Below are 15,710 nucleotides of genomic sequence, written 5' to 3' on the forward strand. Positions count from 1 at the left end.
CTTTTAATTATGTTTATGATATTCTAAATGTGCTCAAGGTAGTGCTTGTGGCAATGCCCAATGAGCATTTCCCATCTCAGTCTCTCAAACATCCCCTTCATCCTGACGCCACCTATAGTTACTTATAAACTTCAAAAAGGCAACCTTTTGCTCCATGAATATAATATCATGTATTATATATATGTATCGACTTCATATATCAAGGATGAACCACTAGGGTTTCCAAACATCTTACCACTAACTTCAAATCCGAAGCCAGCTCTCCAAACTAGTGTCCCATATCTAGTCAAGGTAAAATTGGGCAATGGAGGGACAAGTTGATAATCCCAACAGCCAGTTGGCAGGAAACATGCCTTATTGGCTATTCATTTTAAGAATATGCAGCTAAAGAGCCATTCCCTATGGATGGGAAAGGGCTTTGACTTTTGATATTTATGAATTCCATCCATCACTGCTAAGGCACCATTACAAGCACAAGCCCAAAATAGATAAGATTTCTAGATACTGAAATTGTACATATCATTAGTCCCAAAGAGCCGTAACATTCTTGGCACTAATATATTCCTAATGCAGTTCCTGAGTACAAAGTTACACTTGTGACCATTATCTTTAGAGCTTAGACAGACCATCATTTTCCAAATTCACTCCAGCAAAAAACTCATTTTCTAATTCCAGGAGAATCATACTAGTTTCAGCTGGTAATATGTTTCTGGAATTTTCTCAGGACAAATACACGTTAAGTTTGCAGCTGATTTCCCTGCATTTCTTCTCTTTTGAAGCAAATAACATGCAGTCAAGCCCAACAATGACCAATATGGAGCAGATGAGCCTTCAAGGCACAGATCCTCAATCAAAATAATAAACAAAACCAACCTACTAACTTGGTAAAGCTTCTTCTTGCCCTCAATTCTTCCCTCTCAAAGTCACAAAGCTGAACCCAGTTAAAGGATGATAGCAACCACTTACCCTCCAACGCTCCTGCTTTCATTGAGGAACTTTTCCACAATCGCTACAGCTTGTTAAGAACATTTCTTTTAGGAAATTCAACAAGCATACCTAGCATGGAACATTTGGCCAGTAGGTCCAGGACCGACCAGGCTGGGACCCCTATACCTATCAGATACAACCTTTTGCCACAGCAAGTCTCTTTCCAAGCTTCTCAATCATAGGATCCTGGTTATGCTAGCCTACCAATCAATGCGAGTATGGTATAGCTACTTATAAAATTCACTCCCTTAAACACTGGCTGCAGAGACAAGTTACCGAATAATAGCCCTCTTACTCTGATTAATTAGTAGACAAGTAATCAATTGAGCCTCCAAAGAGGAAATTCATTTTTTTTTAAAAAAAGAATGCCAGTATTCTGCCCACAGAACCCCAGGGCAAAACCTACACTACCTTGACTCCAGTATGTGTGTCGGTAGTGGGTCTGTTTCCATGTCCAGTTGTCTACCAATGCCATGTTCAAGTGCTGGGGTACCAAGTACTTTAGGTTACACCAAATGGTCTAGGTAGCATAGGACAACTAGCATTACATGCTAGGATAGTCAAAGGGTACCAGTAAAAAACTGACAATTTTGTTCTGATGTTAACAGCGAAGACATATCTGGCACAATTCCAGGAATATACGATAGATAAAAGCATGCATTTCACTATATAAAATTTAAGGTGACATTCACAATGAGTTAAAAAACAATCAGCAATCCCTAATGAACCACATTAAAATGGAAGATTCAGTAATGATGTCTGCAAAACTACCAAACATATACCAACAGAATTTAGGACCAAAACAAGAAAAAGAGAAGATTTGTAAAAGAAGAGAAGGAAACCTCTACCAACTATTGAACCAAACAGACAATCAATCATCAGAGATCATTTTCAAAGAACTGGTAGTAAGGCCTACACCACCCACCAGTACAGCCCTTAAGCACAAATTTCTCAATGATTCATGTCCCCTAAACAATGCCATAATATGACATTCCCTTTGATTTCTCATTGGCAAGATGATATGGTCAAATGAGATCAATATATAGAATAAAGTCTGATTTTAATGCTTGTCATAAGGTTTAAGAAAACATTCTTCATTTCCTGAAAGGCGTTGTTGTGGGCAATTATTCTTCTGCAACCAATTGAAATGAAACCATTACAATGTAAAAGCAGTATGCCAGAAGATAAACAAAGCAACGGGAAAAGGGTCATCCTGCTCTCCAGCTGAAAACATGATCAAGCTGTTAAACACTGTGGCACAAAGGTTGCCACAATTCTAAAGAATATGCCTAATTTAGAAGGCTAAACACTTGATCCAACAGTTATCCTATGCTATATAGGGAAGACTTACCCACCCACCTGCCTCTAATAAATGTATATGCATTTGTTGAGCCATCAGAAGTTGGTATTTTCCCCAATATGATCCTGTGATACAATATATATGCTATCAATCAGGCTTCATGAATATGCAGCTCAATTAGGGGGGTCGAAGAATACAAGGATGTCGGAGTGAGCCGATTAAACCAGTTTCATGTGATAGAATGTCAACCAGTTTCATGATTTTGACCAGGTGAAGCTTCTTACACTCTTGAAGTTACCAAAGACATAACATTTGAACTTCAAATTTATCAAATAACTGAGAAATCGATAGCAAAGTCAAGCAAAAATCTGCATTAACTTTGTTACAATATCAGAAAAAGACTAATGCAAGTATGCAACCATTTATGCTTTATATTTTTAAAAAGTTTGCCATGAAAAAGTAGTTTAACTGACTACAGAAATAAGTAAATTTCTAGCTGCAGGTGCATCTCACTTTTCCTCTTCCATTATCATATTTTGCCTTGTTGATTGAATAATGGAAGAACCTCTGATTTGCTAAAATCAACTCTAAAAATAACAATTCCAACATCAAGTAACAAATATCATCCACTTCCTATTGTGGAAAATACAGTGAGCTAAAACTGGTGGAAGATGTTTCCGGTCACTCCCCCAAACTATACAATCACACCAATCCAATCACATGGATCGCAATCTCTCTCAGAAATGACCCTTTATAGTCAGTTCCAGTATAAATTGGATCAAAGTTTGAATGGCAACTCATGCAGAGTTTGCTGCAGCTTCCAGTAACAAGTAAAAATAAGGAAAGATCATCTTCAATCATCATATGGTGATGATGCAATGATGAATACTCAAGGGTTTAAACTCTAGTGCTGGCCACGTGTTATGAGCATGAAGTAAAGCATGGGTGTGATCCCTAACCTAATAAATGCACTCTTAAGCTAGCAACACATATCTTTTTCCTCTCCCTTGAGCAAAGATTAAACTGACTGAGGTGTATTTCTACTAAATTCGATTATTTTTAAAGCAGCTAGAGATAAAAAGTTGGCAGTATTTCACCTTAAATGGAGACTCGAAGACCATGGGTGGAGGCTCAAGGTACCTTTCATTATAATAGTGCAGATTTTTTCAGGGTTTAACCATTTTTTCCTAAAAAATATGGTCAAATAAGGAGTAAAATTCCAACTCAAGAATGCTTCATGAAAGAATTGAGCAAGTTCTTAAGACCAGTTCCCAACATGATGTCAACCCTCCAAGTATAGGAGTCCAATTTCTGGCCAAGGCAACTTTCGGCAAGAGATTGTTCTACTATGGGACCTAGAAGACCAATAAGCAAGCAGAGAGACTTGTCATATAGATCACCGCAAAAACTCATGCAACTAGGGAACGACACTTCATCTCTGGAGCACAACTTATAGGCCCAAAAGTCATAGTGGAAAACTAACAAATTAAATATCCTTCTTATGGATAAAATTAATTAACCAGTTTCTCATAAGAAGTTAACAGCTCTCATCAGATAGCCTCAAGTAGGAAAGACTATACCTCCCAAATCAATATTCAAGGAATGCAAATGGCCTGCCCCTCTTGAATGATAATTTTTTTATAAAGATGTAGGGATACAGCAACAAAATTAAACATATCAAAGGGGTCTCTCCAACGGTGCACGTGTGGTCATGCAAAAGAACATAAAAACTGTGTTCTAGTTCTCGATATATATATATATATATAGACACACACACATTAGCACAGTTTAAGGTTGTGGTTTTAAGTGGCCTGCAGTAAGGTATTATCTTTAGCCTTAACCAGCAAGCCTTTATCACCCATACATGTTGAATTTGAACATGGCAGTAAGTGATCCGACAAAAATTGAGCATTTTTTATGATCAGACCATTAAGCTGTTGCTTACACTCAGAAATTATGGCAAATTCTTGGCCAAGGCAACCTCAAGCAAAAGAGGAACTGTAAGCAATGATCCAAAAGAAGAATCTTTGTTCCTTACACATTAACCCTGCGTTAGGCAGGACAGCCACCACCTACCACTCGAGTTCCAATAGAAGTTTTGACAAAGTTGAAAAGATTATTGTAGAAAAACACATACATAGCTATTTGTATAATCTTCTATATACTCCAATCAACAGTAGACATTTATGCTTTCCTATTTTTATCGAGACACAATAAGACACGGCCTAGACAGATGTAAGGATGGGGACGTGATCAACTTCTAAAGTGCACTACTTTCCCTGAATAGCAATTATTCATAGTGAACTAATAAGGTCTAGTCACAATACATGCTCATGACAAATTTGTTAACTTATTAGTGATTGTTATTATAGAACCAAGGCATACTTCACATATCAAAATGACATTACATAGATTTCAGGTTCATGACATTACACAGATTTCAGGTTCAGGTGTAAATATAATGATTGATGGTTGAAAATTAGAATATCCACATAGAATCAAGATTTTTAACACAAAAATATTTCACATAGCCCAGATCAAGAAACAAAATGTTGCATTTCACTATAAATTGGAGGTAAGATTAAGGGAAGATAAACCAAATTACCTGTGATCAGCTTCAACATGCACTGAGACCCCAACATACTTCACCCGGTCCCCTGAAAAATGGATAGAATGGTTTGAGAACACATAGAAAATGATAAGGAAAAATTTTTCTTCCAGCTCAAAGAAAGGAATTGAAGGCAGGAGATCATTCTGGTCGACATCCCCCAAAACATAATTATCAAATGAGGCATGCAACCTGATCGTAATGAAGATGATGCACATATGCAATCTTCATGACACTAACAAAGGATCCCGGCACCATCCCCACCAAGAATCAGAACATTTCGTGCATTTATTTACCAGGACATCTAAAGGATAGGTGCCAGCTAACCCTCTCTAATCGAAATATTAACTTGTATGCAACCATCATATATCCTATTGTTCACATGAAATAAGTAAAAGCATGTTAAATCACATACATGATATATACATAAAACATGTTATGTAAAATATATGCTACCATAATGTGCTCGATTTGTTTAATCCACCTCAATAAGTAGAATCATGAACCAGCAAATGATAAGTGCACTGAATATTAATATAATATCAATAAAAAAACTGCATTAGTATCCATTCGCTAAATATCACCAAAAAACTTCAGTTTGAGGTATAATCACCATCATGGAGACTAACTAGAAACCACCCACAGATACTTCAATAAATTGGAACTTTGTCATATAGAAACAGCATAAGATCAGTTGAGCTTATAAATAATTGTAAACTGGGGCACACTATCATATGTTAAACCAAGAACAAGATTCCTCCGTGATAGCATATTGGAACTTCAAGGCATTACATCTTTAGAGAGATCAACAGTTCTATCTAATGAGGATAATGTCTTTCCTGCTGGGCAGGAGTCAGGTGCACTACTAATTCGTGACTTGACAACTTGCAGAAAGAACATAATCCATAAAAAGGACACTGCTTTTCTTTCTTGAATGTCTACTACCAAGTAGAAACTACACCAAGCGGAAACAACGAGCCCTAATCCAGCAATTTGGGTTCGTATGAATTCTACTTTGCTTTTACTTCCTATCTAAGCCTATGTCTTCTATGAAAGAACACCCTCCAACATTAGGGGTGGCAAAACCTTTCTCAAGCCCACCAACCTGCATGAAGCCAACCAAAATAAACAGGCTCTGGCTGGCCATTTTCAAATCCAAGTTGGAAGTGAGTCAACCTGAGACCATCCCGTTCATAAATGGAAGGGTTCGGGTTTAGCTCCCAAATCTGGTGGGTCCCTAAGTCAATATATATCAGAAATATATCAGATTTTTTTAAGTTTAGCAAAGATAACTATATCACTTGCATGAAGATACACTAGCCACGATAGCAACTATGAAGCTAGTGGCCCACAAAACAAGTAAATTATTATGACCTAATTTATTCTTATTATTGCATTTTTTTGTTAGTCCATTGTTAATTTATTTTTTATTGTAATATATCCTAAATTTCTAAATTTTTTGTGCTTATGATGATAAAAATATGATATTTTCTGTTTGTGATATTTGCATGCTATGTTTTGCTTCAACTTCAGTTTTATATATATATATATATATATATATATATATATATATATATTTGACAAACAAAAATTTAAACGGGTTGGTGGTTGGGACGGATCTATGTACAATAAATAGATCAGGTATGGTTTTACATTTTCCAACCCAATTAACAATTGGTCGGATTTGGGTTGCAAGTTTTTTGACCCGACGCTTAAAGAAAATATTAAAATGGTTTGGTAGCTGCATCCGGGTTCATGGAAAACAAATGGGTCGAGTATGGGTTTACATCTTCCAACCGATTATAAATGGGTTGGATTTGGGTTGGGAATTTTTTGACCTAAACTTGCTTCGTCCCGACCCAAACCTAAACTGACTTGATCCATCACCACCCCTATCCAACAAAGATATATTTAATTGCATGCGATGTTAAACAATACTACAAACTTTAACAACATTCTCCTGAGGGTGCTATATTTTCAATAAGAAAGAAATCATTCAGCAAAAAGTATACAATTTCAAGTTCTAAACCATGCAAAACCAGGAGTGATATGGCTTTTTTGTTCATCCCCACTCTTACATGGCAAAGCAATTCATAGCTCAGGCCATGTTCCTTTTTCTGGCACATAACCATAAAGAAAACACCAACAGAAAAGGCATATATACATCAAAAAGAGAACCAAATCTTAAGTGATAGTTAAGTTACAATTAGATGAATGCAACAAAAGCAAACCATGAAACAAGATTAATTTCCACATGAATTACTGAAATAGCATAACCAAGGTCGGAGGAATCAGTATCGGGCACCGTTCCGAGAGAGGGCACGCTGCCAGAGCTGGAGAAGGAGAAGAGAGAGAGAGTGAGCGGGGGAAGGAGGGAGGGAGAAGGAGAAGCAGCGAATGCCGGCCCCCCGCAGCCCTCTGCCGACATATGCCGCCTCTCCTTCTCCCTCCCTCTCCCGCTCGCTCTCTCTCTTCTCCTTCTCCGGTGCCGGCAGAGTGCCGTTTTTACAGCCCAAACCGTACTGGTAAGCCACTGGTGCAGCTCAAAACGGGCGGAGCCGCCCGGTTCAGGACGGTTCCACCGACCATGAGCATAACAGATTCATCTAAAACTAGGTAAGCAAGCATGTTACCCTTTTTGAGAGGCCTTTTTGGTTGTTGTGATGACTCAGCAGTCTCTGTCTGTGTCGATGATGAGGTACCCTCAACTTCTCCAGAAACTCTCTGCAATATATCACAGCCAAAAATATAAAGCTAAATCAATAGCGGACAACAATAAAATATAGACAATTCAAACAACATGAAGCAAAAACATATTCTCACTTAACCTAATAAAATTAGGTATTTTTACATGTGTATCCCTGTAAATATAGCTTAGAACATATTTGCCCTTCAAAAATTCCTATTTACATATGTACCCTTTAATTCACCCTACTTTTGCAACGGTGCCCCTTCTATTAGATTTTTTGATTGATGGTGTTCCCATATTGAGTATAAAATGACTTTGTTAACCTTTTGCATCAATCCCAAATGGATGGGGCATTATTGCAAAAATAGGGTGAATTGAGGAGTATACATGCAAATAGTGATTTTTGAGGGGATAAACATGCAATAAGGCATATTTGCAAGGGTATATATGCAAAAACCCTTCAACTTATGAAAGGTGAAATGGTACTATAAAGACCAATGATGGTTGAAGAGTTCGATTGAACTCCAAGTCTTGATTCCCACACAATGTTAAGTAAGAATCCAAATCATAACCAGATATTTCAACAAGTTGTATCATGAATTTATTCTTAAATGGCCAATATATTTTATTAATAGTGCAAAAAGGATACAGAAGTTGGGGGTCCCATGTTCAATTGCGATATGAATGAAGAGCTTAAAAAATACACATGATAACATGATAGAACAGCCCACCAGTACACAACCACCCCTAGCCCCATTGCCTAATTTAATTTCCTCTAATAGGTTCCTTGGAGCCCCTAACTTACAGATTATGCAATTGCATCCCCCAAAGTCCACTCAGCAAAAAGCATAAAGGAGTCCCTTTAAAGATAACCCCACTATTAACTTTAATCCGTTTCCAAATCAAAATAAATCAATAAGAATGAAGTCACATTGATAAGTCAATTTGCCTGATGTTCTATTTTACTATTGCTCGTAAACTTGTGGTTCTTAGTAAATATCTTAAATAATATAGTTTGATCGAAATCCATGGTTCACCGCACCATCCAGTACATGGCATACCAAGATCCGCAATCTCGGTGTCGGATACCATATCGATACCTTATTAGTACGGTACGCCTCTATACTGAAATAGTTCTCTAACCATTTTTCTCAATTTTTATCTCGGTATGCTTCGATATGGGTCAATACGCTTCGATACGAGACGGTACGCTTCGGTACGGGATGGTACGCATCTCAGTATACCTCGATACAGCCATACAGGTCGGTATGGGGCGGTACGGGCTTGTACCAACTCGAAGCTAAGTTTCGTACCGGTTTTTTTCCGATACGGTACAATACGCCCCGCACCAAGCGGTACGATATGCCCCGTACCGAACAGTATGATAGACCATTGGGGCATACCATGCCATTATCACAAAGATATGGGTACACTAGTGAGGTTCAATATGGCGCAGGAGCCAAATCGGCTTACACTGGGTACATAGTTGGGCAAAAGGAAAGGGTCTCCAACACTACCTCGGTATAGGAGGCATGCAATATAGTACCAATAAGGTAACGGCACAATACCCAACATCGGTACAACAAACCAGGTCAACATCAATATAAAAATAGCAAAGAACATATTGCACCAATCAACATATCATACCCTCATGGTTCTCAAGTTCAAGTCTGGCCTTTGTCCACGATTCACTGAACATCAATCAAACTACCTACTAAAATAAACAAATAAATTACATGCAGGTTCATCAAATTGACAATGACAACAACCAACAACCTTTGTCCTCGCTTTGGGCTGCAAGTGGGTTGGATCAGGTCCAGATCCTATTTGACAAGATCCAAGCCATACAGGCAGTAGTTTTCAGTTCTGAACTCAAATCCAATTCATTTGCTTGGACGGTCAGATTGGATCAAGATCTCATTTAAGGTTGAGCCTAGGCGCAAGGCGCAGGCAAAGCCCACCCCAAGGCCCCACGTGTATTGAGGCGAAGCCCCTTTAGAGAGCACACAAAAAGGTATGCTCTATGATGAAACCACATAAAAGACCACCTTATGTTACCAAAAACCATGCTTCTAGCATTTAAACGGCATGTGTTTCCCTACAAACATTATAGAATGTATCCTGTTGATCAAGGAAAATTATAAATGTAATAGAAACAGTAAAGTTCAATATTTTAGAATTAACAAACATGTCAGGTCAGTGTTGGCCTAACTTCATAAAAGAATGAAAATATGGTACAGTAGTCATGTCTTTTATTTCACATGAGAGTGGTGCTTGACCATTCCATTTCTCTTCCTTGTTCTTTCAACTATGTATTACAATAACACCCATTCTTGAAGCATCATTCTATCCCTCCCTCTGCAAAACCATGTCATCCTTTGTTTCCCTCTCCACAAAGATACCATTAGTCCAGAATAATTAAACCATGCTTAGTTTGAAATTCTCGCGTAAAAGAAACAATCTTGATGAGTACGAATAGAAGAAACTAAACTGTTAGGTGAGAACAGGCTACACAATACGCAGTTACATAGATTCATTCATACACATAAACACATGCATACATATAGACACACAGAGTTAATGCACAAACTTTCAAAAGAAATCATCACTGAAGCACCTGCTCCAGCAAAGGAATTATAATGATAATAATTCTATCGTTTTTACCTTTGCAAACTCTTCTAGACTGTATGGTACAAGCTTCTTGATGGCCTCAGCAGATGCTTGCACATCATCAACATCATCCTCGCTTTCACCAGATTTGGCTTCATTGCTGCTTGCCCATTCTTCTTCATTGTTTCCATCATCTTCAACATCTGACTCTGATGTACATTCTTCTCCTGATTCCACATTCTCATCATCCGTTTCACTTTCTGATGCACATTCTTGACCAAAATCCTGCAGCAGATAATTAACAATAACAAGCAAATGCCTTTAATAAGTTAATGAAAGAGATCATAACCAGGTCAAATATCAAACATGGAAACCAAGGGGTAATATGTGCTGCACTTACGTATGGAGCAAGAACACTGCTGTCTAGAACCAGCAAGGGGACTTGTAATTCCTGAGCCAAAGCTCTCACCAATCTTTCCCGGTAAAGCTCGGTTCCTATGAATAGCAAGAAATAGAGTATTTACCCAACTTGAATGACATATTTTAGCGAAAGGAATTGACAAGTAATAAAGGAACCACAAACGACCTGAGATACTCTGAAGCAAAATTCTCCCAGTTGAAGAGGTAAGCCGAGCACCATAAGATGATGTGAAACTCTTGTGCTTCAAATGGGAGGAAGCACATTCCACCAACAAATTTTTTGTGTGTTCACTAGAAGCAAGAAAGAAGGGAATAAGTTACAGCAAAGAACATTATAGTCTAGCTATAAGAAAAGAGAGAATAAAATGAACTTACTGGATATAATAAGGAAAGGTCCTCCATGAAACTGTGATCTTCTCCCATGGAATCACCCTTCGCAAGAATTCATTTTTGAACCTCTCTCGCTTGGTTAGAAAAGGGGATTCTCTCTTTTTACTATCAATGGACGATCTCTCGCTATTCAGCCACTCCTGCTGATCGTGTTCCCCAAGCCAAGCATGCTCATTGCAGTGCTTTGAATCAGCTAAAACCTCTTCTTTCCTAGTCTTCCCTTTATCAAAGTTGGTGGCATCTTTAACCGGCACATGTTTGTCCCCACTGGCATTACTCCCATCACCTTTGGAGCTATAAAATCGACACAATCCATATGAAAAGGATGCAGGGTACCTCCTACAAATGCCTAAATCACTACCAACCGGCAGGGAAAGTGGAACTGAGCTGAACTTCCTAATAACACTATCTTTTAGTGATTGGCCTGTATGGTAGATACTTCTACTAGAAGAGGATTGTGAAATATCCCTTCTGATCAACCTAAATAAAGATCCTGCCTGTTGGGATAAAGAATACCAGTTCTGGCCCCTAAACTTTACTCTCCTTGCATACATTGCAACCTTCTCTAATCTTCAGGAAATTTATTGCATCACCGGTGGTGTTATAACAGTTATTGGTATTAAGCTACAATTTGTAGAGATAACTCTGCACATTAAGAATAACAGAAAATAAAAAAATTAATGCACATTTTCTCCGAGTATATAGAACAAGAATCGGTGGCAGCAAAGAACGGAATTTTATCTTGCATCACAGATTCCAAACATATGACTTTTTTTCAACACCGAGCTATCAATACAAATACTCGCAATGAAAGACAGAAAATTTAACCAGCGCCATCAAAACACCAAATTAGAGGCCCAGGAAAATTAATTATGAACCTTTCATCGCATCAACGACGCATAACTTCAGTTTCAGCCATGAATGAAAGAAATTACAACTAATAGATAATAGAATCGAAAGAAAAAACAATCAAAAGATCATGCCCAGTCCTCTAGAATAGAGGACTGCAGCTAAAAATCAAAAAAGGGAGGGGGGATCCCCAGATACCGAGCAAGAAACGAGTTGATCTTCCGAAAAGGAATTATAATAACAAACAAGATGCTCCAAACCCTAAAATCATCCCTAGGAGAGGAATCAAAACGCTAACTTGGTATAGATTCTAGGGAGAAGGGCAAACCTTGTTAGGGTTTTTTGGGGGTCCCTCGCTCCGTTGGCTTTGTTATTGTGAACAGGGGCGAGAGAGTCGGAGAGGGAACCGGGAGTTAAATCGTTCGCCCTGTCCTGGCTTCGCAAGGCGCCGCAGCTGTATCTGGCTCTCAAGGTTCCAGTTCGTTCATATATGTGGAAGCCGCGTGCCCTCCGATCTCGTGCTATTGGACCGCCTGATTTTATGGATGGCTCGCGATTGATGATCGAAACGGTTATGATAAGGATCATCGTGCGTCTGATTAGATTGCTGAGAATCGCAGGGCGGGGTGATCCCGTGGTATGCTGGGCACTCGGGATCTCATCATATTGATGGTTGGGATCGAGTGTATGAATAAGTTCTATATTTTTAATTACTCATGAAACGTGATGTTTATTTGGCCTTGTAGATGGACGCATCGTTCAATCATGACCGTATTTTAAACGAGCATGGTCTCTTAAGAGGAGGTAGGGTGGCAGCCGATCGGGTTGGCTTAGGTCCAGGCCATAGCCAGCTAAAGATAGCAATAGATAAAACCTTGGCCCATGCTTGACCCAATGTTAGGTCGGGATCCTTTTTACAATACCCATCTATAAATTGACCTTTATGATACAATTTGACCCCTTTAACCCACAGCATCATCTAATTTGTAAAGGTTGATCCTTGAGTGAGCGCATCTAATATGTCAAATTCAATCTCGATAACTTGGTGACTTGTTTCCAAGATCAAATGAACAACCAGCAGTAATTAAAAAGATCAACCACTTGTAAGATCCTTGCTTAAGGTGTGGCACGATCCTTTTCTAAGCTGTATTAATCCAAATAGAAACACTATCCCTATAACTAGTTCAATCATTTCCGGCCCATCTAAAATCTGGAGTTGAAAAAGCCCTAACTTCCACTTGATCTAAATAAGGTTGGATTGGGCTAGAATTTTTAGTCGAGTCAATTTTTGTTAGCCCTACCTGAAAAATTATCATCAAGTTTAATGTTTCAATGTACATTGACTCAACACAAAGAAAATTATCATGTTTGGTCAATGGAATAGAGGTTGAATAAAGGACTTATTCCATCATATTCCTTCCAAATGCTCTTTTTGCTTCCATCTTGACTATGTCTTCTGTTGCACTTTCCTCCATCATCAAGTTAACAAGTCGGTATTATCCATGTTTTATTATTTTTTTATGGTGAAAGTGAGGCATATTTTGGATGATTTGACCATTGTATTCGGAAATTATTAGATTTGTTGGAGGATGGCTCTCTATGTGTGATTTGCTTGCTTTCTTTTCTTCGGTCAGTTGAAGAAGACACTGAAGAGAAACAGAGCCACCTAATGTAGGCATGATACAAAAAGTTTACGTACAACAAAATATTTATGAGCTTATGGCTACTGATCAATGTTGTTTGAATTCACCTTGTCATAAATTTACACCCCTCTCCTAAAAGCCCACATTTTTTCTTAACATAGCAACATCTTAGAATACTAATAGGATGAGATCGAGTTTTAATTTCATAATTTTACCTTCATTTTAGAGCTGATTCCCTCACTCCATAGTAAGAAATCTGGCGGCAGCTGAGGCAACCATTATCTAGGATGATTTAAGTTTTATGTGTAGCTCATCGTCAACCACCTATATCGTAGTTGTACCTTCAATTTTAGCTAGTAGGCAATGCCCGTAATGTCTAGTCAAGAGATCGATGTTATCGAACATCTAATATCGTTACCTGATGATGTATAGCCATACATGGTCTTTGCTCTTATAATATGTCTTCAAATATGAAATATTTGTTCTCTTGTAATAACAAACTTTCGAAGTTCAAAATAACAAAGTTTCAGTTTAATGTTGAATCCTCTTCACCTCCCTTTTGTTCTAATTTTTCTTTTTCGCAATTTGTTTTTCCATCTTTCTTTTTGGTAAATCTAGCTGGAATGGTAGCTAAGATGTCATCCCATGATTGTGGGTCACCTTGGAAAGGGAAATTTTATACGAAACCAAGCTGAGGATTAAATGTTAGGGTTTAGTTTGGTTCTTTCCTGGCCTGTATGGGAGGTGACGAGCAACAAGATTGTTGGGGAAATATGGTTTTCCCCCAGCGACATAATTATCCCTAAGGAGTCACACAACCGCCGACCTTTGACAGCCTAAGTCGGCGTCCGACCTTGGAACCTCCGACCCGGAGAACTCCCGACACCCGAGGTCCATTTTTATCGACCACCTACTATGGCCGTACCCCTTCAAGGTCCGGCCGAAGGCCATATCCTGCCACTGCCTCGGCATTTATTGCGCATGACCCCTGCAAACCCCCGGTTCACTCAACAATTAATGCAAACCCCCGGTTCACTCAACAATTAATGCGGATCTCCGGCTTACTCCACAATTAATGCGCATGGCTCCTGTTATCTACGGACCCGCGGCTCTCCACGGCAAGTCAGCTCCGCAGAGTCCAATCAACCAGGATAAGTCTCTGATCTCGGCTTTACCTCCGACATCAATACAATGATTCACTCAATCGCGCGACAGCTCGGGTCGTACGACGACCTCACCTCCGACATCAATGCGATGATTCACCCAATCGTGCACCGATCCGAGCAACATGCCGAGCCGTACAATGGCCTCGCCCCATCACATCACAGGTAAACCGACCTCCCCCCTATAAAAGGGAGCCCTTGCTTCTCGGAGGGAGGGAGGGACTCCGAACTCTACAAATACCGTTCTTCTTCTTTTCTCATACAATTGGCCCCCTTTCTGACTTAAGCGTCGGAGGGCCGGCGCCGGAAGACCTGGCCACCGGCTTTCTTGCAGGCACCCGGACGGAGGACGCCGCCTGCCGACGGACCGCCGTTCCCCTGTGAACACCTTCCGCTCCCCCTCTTCGACCGACGATCGCCCCCGGGTCCAATTTCCAGCAACAGTTGGCGCTAGAGGAAGGGCCCGAGTAGCGATCATGAAGTTGAGAAGTAAGGGAGCCTCCAACATCTCCCGGCGTCCCCCACAGAGTCCTGGACATTCCGTCCAGAATTCACCTACTCCGGCTGACCCCGTTCCTCAGGTCCAGCCGGAGCAATTCAATGCTCTGGTACAGCAAGTCCAGGCCCTGGCCGCCGCCGTCCAAAGCCTGCGACACATGGAGGCCTTACCAACGCTCCCTCCGCAGGCCCAGGTCCAGCCGGAGTTTCCTCCCAACGGCCCGGTTCTCCCAGGCCAGAACTTTCATGGCTCCTCCAGAGCCAACAATGAGGGGCGAACCTCCCCCCAAGGAGAGCTACTGGGGGAAGGCCCCAGCAGGAGACCCCAACCCTCTGAAGCTGAATCAGCTCCGGACCACCGTGAGCCAGAGCAAACCACGGCGACGATCCCACGGGTTGGGGAGCTCGACAGGAAAGTTGAGCACTTGGAGCGCCAGATCGAAGCGCTCCACAGTAAGAAAGCAAGGCAGGAGGGAGATTTTGAGTTCACCACCAAATCTCCCTTTTCCCGCCAGATCGAGGACGAGCCGGTCCCCACGAGGTTCAAAATGCC

The 15,710-nt window shown here is 40.1% G+C and overlaps 1 protein-coding gene across 2 annotated transcripts in view; it reads right to left on the minus strand.

Moving 5' to 3' along the window:
- The window catches only part of LOC103703453, a 29,010-nt gene extending 16,680 nt beyond the window's left edge, over positions 1–12,330 (minus strand). The window contains exons 1-8 of one of the 2 annotated variants that reach the window (XM_008786307.4): positions 12,182–12,330; positions 10,990–11,649; positions 10,781–10,905; positions 10,595–10,689; positions 10,249–10,479; positions 7,529–7,619; positions 4,893–4,944; positions 2,347–2,412 (exon numbers count right to left, since the gene is read on the minus strand). In XM_008786307.4, coding sequence (XP_008784529.2) covers positions 2,347–2,412; positions 4,893–4,944; positions 7,529–7,619; positions 10,249–10,479; positions 10,595–10,689; positions 10,781–10,905; positions 10,990–11,558 — 1,229 coding nt within the window. In that variant the 5' untranslated portion in view covers positions 11,559–11,649; positions 12,182–12,330. The remainder of the gene's footprint in view (positions 1–2,346; positions 2,413–4,892; positions 4,945–7,528; positions 7,620–10,248; positions 10,480–10,594; positions 10,690–10,780; positions 10,906–10,989; positions 11,650–12,181) is intronic. The other variant, XM_008786315.4, reaches the window with a different exon arrangement.
- Positions 12,331–15,710: the final 3,380 nt, after the last annotated feature.

This window comes from Phoenix dactylifera, unplaced genomic scaffold, assembly GCF_009389715.1.
Source record: "Phoenix dactylifera cultivar Barhee BC4 unplaced genomic scaffold, palm_55x_up_171113_PBpolish2nd_filt_p 001073F, whole genome shotgun sequence".
NCBI classification, from domain to species: Eukaryota; Viridiplantae; Streptophyta; class Magnoliopsida; order Arecales; family Arecaceae; genus Phoenix; species Phoenix dactylifera.